This window comes from Equus asinus, chromosome 24 (genome assembly GCF_041296235.1).
Source record: "Equus asinus isolate D_3611 breed Donkey chromosome 24, EquAss-T2T_v2, whole genome shotgun sequence".
Taxonomy (NCBI): domain Eukaryota; kingdom Metazoa; phylum Chordata; class Mammalia; order Perissodactyla; family Equidae; genus Equus; species Equus asinus.
Window position 1 is genome coordinate 66,863,326 of NC_091813.1, and position 10,636 is coordinate 66,873,961.

Here is a 10,636-nt window from a genome sequence, read left to right on the forward strand (position 1 = left end):
CATCAAAACTCAGACGCTGTTTACGTTTTAAATGAAGTTTGAAATTCGTCAGCTAGAAAACAATTAGCGTGTATTTGACCATCAGAATAAGAAAGTCAACGGTCAGTGTTGCTGGGCCGCAGTGGACCATCTGCTGTCAGGTTTCAGTATCAAAGGAGATTTCCCTTGTCACTCTAAGTAGGTGTGTGTTGCTGAAATACAACAAATTCCAAATGAATCCTGAGCCAAATGTAAATAGACATGCAAATTTACTCCCCTAAATTATTTAAAGCAGCTCCCCACATTGAAGGGCTCAGTTCCCAGCGCTCTACAGGGCCCTCCCGCCTGCTCCCCTGAGCCACGCTGAGGGCGACCGCCTCTGCCCTGGAGCAGCAGAGGCCGTGGGAAGGCGCGTTAGTGTTGGGGTGGAGGCCCGGTAACTGGACGGTGCACTTTGAGCCCTTGCTCTTCCCTCCAAGGGCTTTCCCATCACTGCGGGAGGCCATCTCTCGCCAAATTGTGAGAATCTTAAAGCTTGTCTTTTTTAAGTATTTGTGATATTTGGCATGAATTTTTAAGTAATGCAGATACAGCTGGAGGGGCTGGAGGAGTATTTGTTTCTTAATTCAGTCAGGTTGCTTCCCTTGTGGCCTCTGTCTGATCCCCGGCTCTGGTGAAAGATGACTGTCGGCTGCAGAGTGGGAGGGGGACGGTCAGTTCTTGTGGGGACCCTGCAGCCGGGCCTGAGCCAGTCACGCCTGGGTAGGCCGCCTGCGGAGAGGATGCAGAGTATCCCAGAGGGCCGGAGAGGCGGGAGGGCGCGAGCTCCGCAGAGACGGACGAGGGGCGCAGAAAGTGGGCTGGAAGGGCGCTGAGGTCAGCTATTTCCGTGTTGGCCCCGGCTGCTGCCCCAGAAGGGAAGCGCTTCCTTCGTCCTTTCCCTCCCGCCTCCTAAATCACTGGGCCCTTGGTTTCCGGAGCATAGAATGTGACTAGTGCTGTTAGTACATTAACCTAGATTAAGTTTTATGTATATTTTGTAACTTAGCCTGGAACTTAACCTGAATTTATATAGTATAGAAAAACGGCATTCTAAATCTCAAAGAGCAAACATGTAAATATATTTGGGAACAGTTATCATTACATACGTTGAAAACCCCTGCTTATTTTCCTAAAATCAGATCCTAAAAGCTTTTGACCTAACAAAATAGTGCTTACCAAAATCATTGGAGCTGAACATGGAACTGATATAAAATATATATTGTATAAAGTTGGCAAGTTGTCAGTATTTATAGAAAAATAGGTTGTCCAATTTGTACCTTAAAGTGTTTAATGATATTGCATCTTTTTAAAAATGATCAGTATGGAACTTTATCAACATATTTATATTTTATTTAATGGAAATATTAGCTATCTTTGAACTCAAAACTAAGTATTAGCTCTATTTTATTAATTTGTATTTTCTATCATATCAACGAGTCATATATGACACTACAGATTCTAATATCTGTATGCTGAGATTAAGCCATCTCTGTACATCACAGGGAAGGCAATGTCCTTTAATGTCCTAAGTATGTCCATTTGTTATGTGGGTTGTCACTGAGAAGCAATGAATTTTAATAACTCGGAACTCTCCATATATCCCCTAGTACGTAAACTATAATGCTTAAATAGAGGCTATTATAAGCCATGATGCACAAATAATGTTATATTTGTTTTTAAAATTATTTATGCTTGATTTTTTCCTGAAAGGAATTTGTGACAGCTGCATAATCTTATAATTATTGGATTTCCTTTTTTTTTTTTTTCCAAGGTGCTTTAATTTTAGATTGTAAAAGCAAACAGGGACTCAGAGTAAATCTGTTCTCAGACATTTTTGATATTTGTGTCTTTTACGTGGCTCAGAATATGTGAGATTTTCATGTTGGACCATTGTACCATTTTTTCCCCACTCCGTGGTAGAGGATGGAGTCTAAAAGCTTATAAAATGATCGCAAATGAGGAAATAAACATTCAGCCTGGAAAGCATGCAGTTTGGGGCAGGAAAGGCAGATTCACTATAGAACGCTACTGGATTCTGCTGTTCGGAAGTTACCAAGAGAGAGCCCGAGGCAGACACACACACACACACACACACACACACACACACACACACAAATACATACACACATTCCTCAGCAAGGAGAAAGAGCTGCCTGTTTTCCTCTATGTGCTTTCAATTTGCTTTCCATTTTGCAAGAAATACACTATGCTAATAAACGTTCCTTAACGTAGACATTTTATTACTAGATCCGAAACTGTACTTAAGTTATAAGCCTTCTGAACTTCTGTATTTTTCTCTCAAATTATAATTTCCCTTTATTCCTATTTAAAACCCAAGTGTAAAAGATGTGTTCATATACTTTTCGCTCACTCACTTTCCTCTTTCTGTAACCACAGAATGACAGCCTTCAGTTTTAATTTCCTGACTTGGCTTGTCATAGTTTTTTGAAGCAGTGAGTTTAATTTAAGTAAATTTCTCAAGCCATTATTGTTTAAACACATTTGCACAGCATCAAAGGACCTTAAAATATTGCAAGCAATCGAAACTTATTTTTTCAGTTCCATGTATTTGGGATTGCTCCTATCTTTATATGAATTGTTTATGAATTTTTCAAAAAATGAGGCAAACGCTTTTTGCGTGCTGAGAAGTGTAATAAACTAGTATGCAGGCCACAGGAGCCTGGGTTCTAGTCTCAACTCCACCATTTCCTGATTGCCTGTCTTTAATTCATTAACCTTTCAGACCAAGAAGCTCTCGTCTATAAATTGGGGAGAAGAGTATATCCTCTCCTCATTGTACAAGGTCGCTATGGGGATCAAATGGATCTAAGATTGCTTTCAAAATGGCAGCACACTTGCCAATGTACATTGGTGGTGTCTATTATTAGGCAAAGGCTATGCGGTGTTTCTCTGTCCTTAGAAACACCAGCAAGGAGGCCTCCACACCGGCCAGGTCTTCTTGCACTGTGAGTGTACTTCCTCCGGCAGGCTGTTTCTCATTCCCTTTTCCACTCTTGCAGAACTGTGTCAGTGGGTCACCAAAAGCTGATTCAGCTGACTCCTGAAATAAAGGCAGTCAGATCTGTTTGGTGTTATGGAGATGAAACAACTGATTTACTGGTTTTCTCTATTTTTTCTGCTGCTTGTGTTGACACGTCACCAGACATGGAAACAGACTGTCTCCATGTGACATGGATCTTTCCAGGCACTTCATACCATTGTGTGCTGTTGCTGACCTGCTGCCCTGGATACCTCTGTCCGTACTTGGTCCTCCCTCCGGGTCACTTTTTCCTACCTGCCCTGGAAAGAATTCACATGGCCGTCAGTAGTACTTGAGCAACTTCCTTTCAATATATGTTATAAATTAAGCAAGTTTGCCATGTACAGCTTTGGGTTGGACTGAGAAAGTCTAAATGAGTGAGGAAGGCCTGTCAAGCTCAGATGCAGAGTGCCCTGTCCCAGAAGTTCCAAGATACGGATTTTTTTGTTTGGTTTGGTTTAGTAAACTCTATGATAGCGAATCTTCCTCAGGCCAGCAGGGAGAGAATTGCTTTAGAGCCATTTGGCCCCTGTCTTAATCTTAATAGTCTGGAACTAATATGTGACTCAGGAAGGAACTATTCTTCCAAAAAATTGTGAACCCTAGGCTATGTGATATAAACTGTTTGTAAAGTCTATACACCTGTAAGATGAAGAGACATCTGGGACAAATGCCAAATTTGGGAAAAGTCCATCCACACGGGGGATGGCTAACGTAGGCGTGGTGGCAAGTGCAGGCACTGGTGGATGGGCACCTTCCAGTCGCCGTCTGGGCCTGTAGTTCCCTAACTTTTAGGGCTCTCTTTTCTATGAAAAGTTAGAAACCCTGAAGCTGGGGCCTTTAATTGTTTTGTACAGACATAGAAGAGCATTTGTGAGAGTCTGACAAGCATCCATCTTGCCTTAGCGACATTCTGTCTCAGGTTCATCCCTGGCTCTCAGGATACAACGAAAAATTTCTATAGCATCTCTTATAACTGATACATTTTTAAAAGATGCCCCTTTAGGAAGAAATTCTGACTTTTAGAATTTTAGTCCAGAGTAGATATTTTCTTCAAATGGGTTAAAGAGAATAATCAGATAATTCTTATTCTCACTCTTTTGGACACCATTCACATCTGCTTATTATTTAAAAACAAAACAAAAGGAAAACATAATACCATCTCACAAGTTGCTTTGGTTTTGCAAAGTCATTTTTTAATGATTTATGCAAATTTCTTAGTAGGCACATGCTTACCAAGGCTTTTGGTACCAGCAGCTCTTGTGTGAAGTTGCTGCGTGGATATAATGATAATGGTAGTTGTTCTGCGTGATGAAAAAACCATTCATATTCTCAATGGAAATGTGAAGACCATCTAATTCTGACAGACAACCCCCTGTGGACATGGTCTTGTCTCGTTTTATTTCTTCTATTTTCTACAAAGAGTCGGATTATTTATTTAAGTGCCTTAGCAGGATGTCCCAGTTAAAGCTGACAGTCTGTTTACAGTTCATTTCTGCCCGGGGGCAATCAAAGGCACATTGCAGGGTGACTCACAGGCAAGAGGAGGAGGATGTGCGGCAGGATGATGAATGTTAAAATGAATTAGGGTAGAGCGACACGTCTGCAATAGCACCGCGGTCAGGAATTGAACAAGAATCCGTGTGCGGCAATCTGTAATTCTTATCAATTGTTTAGTGTAAATGAAACTAAAATTTCAGGAGAGGGAATAAGGAGGATGCACAACAATCTATGTGACAGTATTAAAAAGTGTTCTTCCAGCACAAAGACTTAATCCTCCTTTGTCAAAACTATTCTGTCTGCTTGAAAAGTTGGCTGAGGGCCCCAGGGTTTCAAGGTAAAGAGGGAGCAGGAGATAGCACAGGCGAAGGCAGCTGCCATCTCGGCTGCTGGGCCTGAGTCTTCCTCTTCTTGTCTCAGTCCTCAACCTTCTGCTCCTCCTTTGCTTTCCCGCCCACGCCCTAGGTCGGGCCAGGTTTTCATTCATGGGTGTAAGCAGGGCTTGCTGTGGCTCCCACGGCCGCCCACCCACCTGCTGTTCCCCAACACTGCTTCTTGCACACAGTGCTTCTTGCACACAGTGCTTCTTGCACACACTGCTTCTTGCACACACTGCTTCTTGAACACAGTGCTTCCTGCACACACTGCTTCCTGCACACAGTGCTTCCTGTACGCAGTGGCTGCTGTGTCCTGGTGGTGTCCACGCTGGGGGAGTCAGGTGTCTAAGTTGCCTCCCTGGGCTCTGAGCTTCAGGGTTTATGTGCCCCTGAGATGCTCTGCTTCCTGCAATTCAGATATTTCAGTCAACTTGATTTGTTTCTTGGTAGGTTCCATTTTGAGTTAGGAGAAGCTGATTGTTTGAAAAGTTTTCTCAAAATAATCATTAAAGCTGTATGGTACCTTCTTCATATTGACCTTGTTTTAAAGATCTGATCCTGGGGGAAGAAGCCAAACATGAATAGAGTGATAAGCCATCTGGGAGACCCAACAAGAACACGGTCAAATTTCAAGCTGAAAATACATTCAGCTGATAATTGCATTAGATTCTCCTGAGCCGACTTTCAGAATTCTGAATTAACTCAAGTACTGTATGGCCGAGAATCAGAACCTGACTTTACCAGGAGGCGCAGTAAAAGCAAGCCTAAGATTCTTTTAACATAGTATTTTAAGATCCTTAAGTAACACATTTAGGAAATTAATTCTATATTAACTAAAGCACAGCTATGTTGAAAACTTCTTAACCAGAGAGAAACGGAAACCTCCTTCGCTCTCCTCCCTTTTGTCTCCATTCTCTCTCGTTCCTCTTTCTTTTCCATGAGTTTGTACATCTTCTTTCAAAGTATATATTTTTGTTTTTGGCACGTATCTTTATGTAATTTTGAATTTACACATAAGATATTAGTATACTAAGATATTTTGTTCGTCTGCCTTGTTAGTCACTTGCTTTTAAGACCCACGTGCTTTGTTCCAGGCCCGCCATCGATTTTAAGCGCTGCAGAGCACCTCATGGCAGGTGCCCGCCATAGTCGCCCATCCACTCTCAGATGGTAGTTATTCTGTCACCTTGCTACAGTGTCTTCAAACGCCATCTCAATGATTGCAACAATAACCTTTATTTCTTTTAATTGGGTTTCTTGTATCCATTTGGTGTTTCAGTGCTGTGAAAAATTTTAGTAACAACATGTAAGCAATCAGCTAAACTGAAAAATGGAATTTGTGTGGACAGATACACACCAGAGAACTATGTTTCTTTGATCCACTTGCTTGCACCTAGATAGTCATCATGTTTTCAGAACTGTTTCAGAGAATGCTATAACTGGCCTGGTGATTTTGTTAGGAAAACATTAAATGTGACTCAGTGGCAGAAGTCAGCCATGAACTCCCATCACCTTTGTCCTGTCATCTTGGTGATGCACAGTTCCAAGAAACTGTCATAATAATCCATCTGCCTATGTAGTATTTCAAGTTACATGTTGAGCCTGTGAGCCTTCAGAACAAACATGTGTAAACTTGGACGGTGCCTTTTACGTTGGCAGTGGGATGGCACAGCAGACTGAGTAGAAACCGGGAGCCCAGTTTGTGTCCTGTGAGAGTTTCCAAGTTAGAAACATGGCACCATAAGCCGTATGTCCCTGAAACTTTGTCCCGGCCACTAGGCAAGGAAACTCCATCACCGTACAAATTCCACGTTCAATCAGAATTATCATACTTCTTTGCTAAAGAGTCTGATGATGTCCACACCCCATCTACACGCTTCTTTCTGCATCCCAAGGCCCTACTGACCTGACCGCACACTTTTCCACAGATGAGAACTCTAGTGGAAGTCGGGCCTGGATTCACATTCTTGCTTCCTCTTCTCTCAACTGAGTGACCTGGAAGATGTTGCCTAAATTCTCTCTTCCTTTAAGTGCCTGGTCCGTAGAAGGGGCACAGTGAGTCATACCTACGCCCCAGGCATTTTGTGTGGGAATTAAATGAGATGATACATGTCAGACCCTTGGGAGCGTGGGCGGTGTATTGTAAGTGCTTGTTCAATGTTATCCTTTAATCCATTGCATCTCTTCCCCTCTCTCGCACAGTCCTCCCACAGGCAAGGCACAAATTGCAGCTTCCTGACTCTCTCATGCTATTTCTCCACCGGTTTGCACTCCTCCTTTGTCACCTGTCTCTGAATCCTGCCTGTTCCTGCCCTTTCTCTGGAGCCCTGCCCTGGCAAGTCCTCGGTGGCCCATCCCCGCTTCCCCCAGGCACGGTACCAAGAAACTTTCCTCAGCCTCTTGTTCCTCCACCTGTTCCACATGGGTTCATCTTGTCTCCTAAAGGACACTGAAGCTCTAGAGAGCAGAGGCCTTTCTTTTCTCTTTCTCTTTTGTCCCATGGGAAAAAAAAAAATCCCTCTTTGGTGTCCATACAGGGAATAGTTGTGCTTTTACTAAACCACTGGTTTAGTTTTGAGCTTCGGGCACCAAATCTTCTATCTGCCTGTGTTTATTTCCCTCTTTGCATTGACTGCTAGACAGCTCAGAGCAAAGCCTGAGGTTAGCATATGGCTGGTACTTCTTGGCAAGTGTTTTGTGGACGGATCTCATCGCATCTTCATATTATTTCTTTTTCCCACATTTCCCTATGATCCTGCCTTGTCCACTTTTTAAACCTCGTTATCTGGTATTTATTTCGTAAGCATCTTAAATCCTTTTGGGAACTAACTAGGGCACTAATAGTGCATATTTCAGTGGGAGGCAGCCCCGAGGGAGGCAGGAGCCAGGCTATGCAGCAGACAGACCCGGGTGCACAGCCTCTCCACTACTTCAAAAAGTCAGCTACCCTAGTACACAAATGTTTCTAAATCAACCGATATGTAATTGATACAAAATATATGCACTGTGGTTAGTGGGTGTCGATCAATTCCAGCACCTGCAGGTGCCTCTTTGCTCAGGGGGCTCAACCACTCACCAGGTGGCTTAATGAGTCACTGCCCAGGGCTCCCCTTGGGTACCTGTCTCCAGCTTTGCAAAGTCGCCGCATAGACAAAGGCCCTGAGATGAAGAAGTGTTGCTGTCTTACCATACTGTTTGGAGTGGGTTTCTCTCTGAGCGATAAACAGTTTCTGATTCTTAATATCACTTGAGATGCTGGATTCCAGGGGGTCAGAGGGTTCAGATTTTAGATGACGAAGGCTCCCTGGTGTCTGCCTCCTGCCGTCTGGAGGTCTGAACCCGCTGAGCCGTGGCGGCTCTGCCAGGATTGGGAATCCGTTTGTGGGCTCACACGGGTGTCTTGGCTGACCACACATCGTCTTCTTTCCCCATCAGCCCTGCAGTGGTGCCTGGGAAGCCGCGTCCTGTGGGAAGACGGAAGAGCAGGTGACGGCCTCGGGTCCAGCCCGGAAATACGTGAACGCCTTCTCGACCCGGACTCTGGTCATGTGAGACGTTTGCAACAAGCATTATGATTTTCAGAACACTTCAAGTTGACTTGGGATTTATCATCCTCTACATGAGACTTTTCATGAATGGGAGAAGAGCCTATTTTTGTTGTGGTACAACAGTCAAGAGCAGCACCAAGTGCATTTAGATGGATGAAGTCTTATCAGACTTCACCCAACTAAAAGGATTTTTTTAAAAAAATAAATAACAGTCTTACCTAAATTATTAGGTAATGAATTGTAGTCAGTTGTTAATATCTTAATGCAGATTTGTTTAAACGTAAAATGATTTATCTGTATTTCAGAAGATCCAACAGACCAGTATTTTTTCCTGTGCTGAGGTTTTTGAAATTTTACACATAAAAAGGTACTCCAATATTTCACTTTTCTCAATCACTAAACACAATGCATTACTAGAGAGGTTGGCTGCATACTCTGGGATAATGAATCAAGATCTGCCGATGCTCATTTATGGTTAGTAATGTTGGAAGTACATTTATTGTACTAAACCATTTTATGAGTTTTTTTGTTAGCTTGCTTTAAAAATTATTACTGTATGAAATAGTTTTATAAAAAATTATATTTTTATTCAGTAATTTAATTTTGTAAATGCCAAATGAAAACTGTGTTTTGCTGCTATGGTCTTAGCCTGTAGCCGTGCTGCTAGTAACAGGGGCAGTAGAGCTTTCGATGGAAGCAGAGGGACTTGGTGTTAGGTGATTGACTATGCACTAGTACTTAAGACTTTTTTTATTTTTTATATATATATATACTTTTTTCCTTTTGTAACACATTGGAAAACTTGTTTGGGAGATTTTGCATTCATTGTTGTTGGTTTTTTTTTTTTGTTATTGTTGGTTTATAAGAGCATGCATTGCACTTCTTTTTTTGGGAGATCTATGTTGTCAACGTCCTGTGTTTTGTTTTGAGTTCAGCCTGTTCTATGATTTAGGGGTTATGTTGGATTAGCATCCCCCGTGGTTTCTACGTGTCTGTCCTCGGAACTGCGGCGCAGAACCTGTGTCTGCATCTGGGGGCTCGAGACTGGGGTCAATAGCCGGTCGCTGCCTTAAGAACATTCGGTGCACGACAGCCGGCACCAAACTTTTGATATGACAGTGTACTTACTGCCTTGTAGTGAAATAAAGCTGTGCCCTTATTTTACTTACTTTTGACTTCTCTCTTACTTGTGACCATGGATGATGGTTACACTTTTTAAAAAAATGGAGCAAACTCAGAGCGCTTTCTTCTGTTAATAATTTGCACACCATCTGAACTTCACGTGAAGAAGCCGAGAATCCTTATTGTGGAGAAAGAAGAACAAGCAAACCAAGTGCAGTAGTTCACAAAATAATCATGTGCAGGATGACAGCTGGGAGGAATCTTCCACAATGTATCAGTCCGGGTTCCAGCAGCATCCCAACTGGGATCCTGCGAGGAGAGTTCATTTAGAAGGGTGCTGAGCCCACACACGTGGGCAGGGGTGGAGGATCACCGAGGCAGTGCATGCTGGTGGGTGCAGGCCTGAAGGACGCTGCCACGTGGAGGGGGAGAGTCGTGGAAAGCAGGTGCCTGGAGAGGAGCTGTGACCTTTGGAGACCCCACAGGGAGAGAGCCAAGGGTAATCCCTAACTTTCCCTCCCCTCCCTCTCATCTCTGCCAGGGTCCTCGTTGGCAAAACCAACCAGGAGCTAGAGGGCAAGGCTGCATCAGGATGGAAGGCAGCCGATTAGCCTCCTAGGGCAGAGCCAGAGGAGGCTAGGTGCCCGGACAGGGCGTCCCAGCCGAGTCATCTGGTTGGACTCCCTGTTTTACAGATGAACTTCCACTGGCTTCCACCTCTCGGCTCAGCGTCCTGTTGGCTCTGCTGCAATATCCCGTCCACACGGCCTCCTTATAATTCCTGTACTCCTTCTTTTCCAGCTCAGACTTGGAATTCTCATGTGCATGATACACTTGCTGTTCCTCGAGCCAAGGATTTGTTACCCCTTATTGCTAGTCATTAAGACTGTTCAGTATTCTTTGTATTTCTGATCGATAACAATGTGTCATCCCAGTGTTGGGACACTTTGTATGTTCATGCGCTGCCAGAGCATTTTCCAGGGGCCGACGCTGCCGCTTACTAGTCGGTTGCAGTTGGACAAGTTTTT

The 10,636-nt window shown here is 43.5% G+C and overlaps 1 protein-coding gene across 5 annotated transcripts in view; it reads left to right on the top strand.

Moving 5' to 3' along the window:
- The window catches only part of MYB (MYB proto-oncogene, transcription factor), a 31,553-nt gene extending 21,900 nt beyond the window's left edge, over positions 1-9,653 (top strand). For all 5 annotated transcript variants that reach the window (XM_044754874.2, XM_044754876.2, XM_044754875.2 and 2 more), the window contains one exon: positions 8,374-9,653. In XM_044754874.2, coding sequence (XP_044610809.1) covers positions 8,374-8,490 — 117 coding nt within the window. In that variant the 3' untranslated portion in view covers positions 8,491-9,653. The remainder of the gene's footprint in view (positions 1-8,373) is intronic.
- Positions 9,654-10,636: the final 983 nt, after the last annotated feature.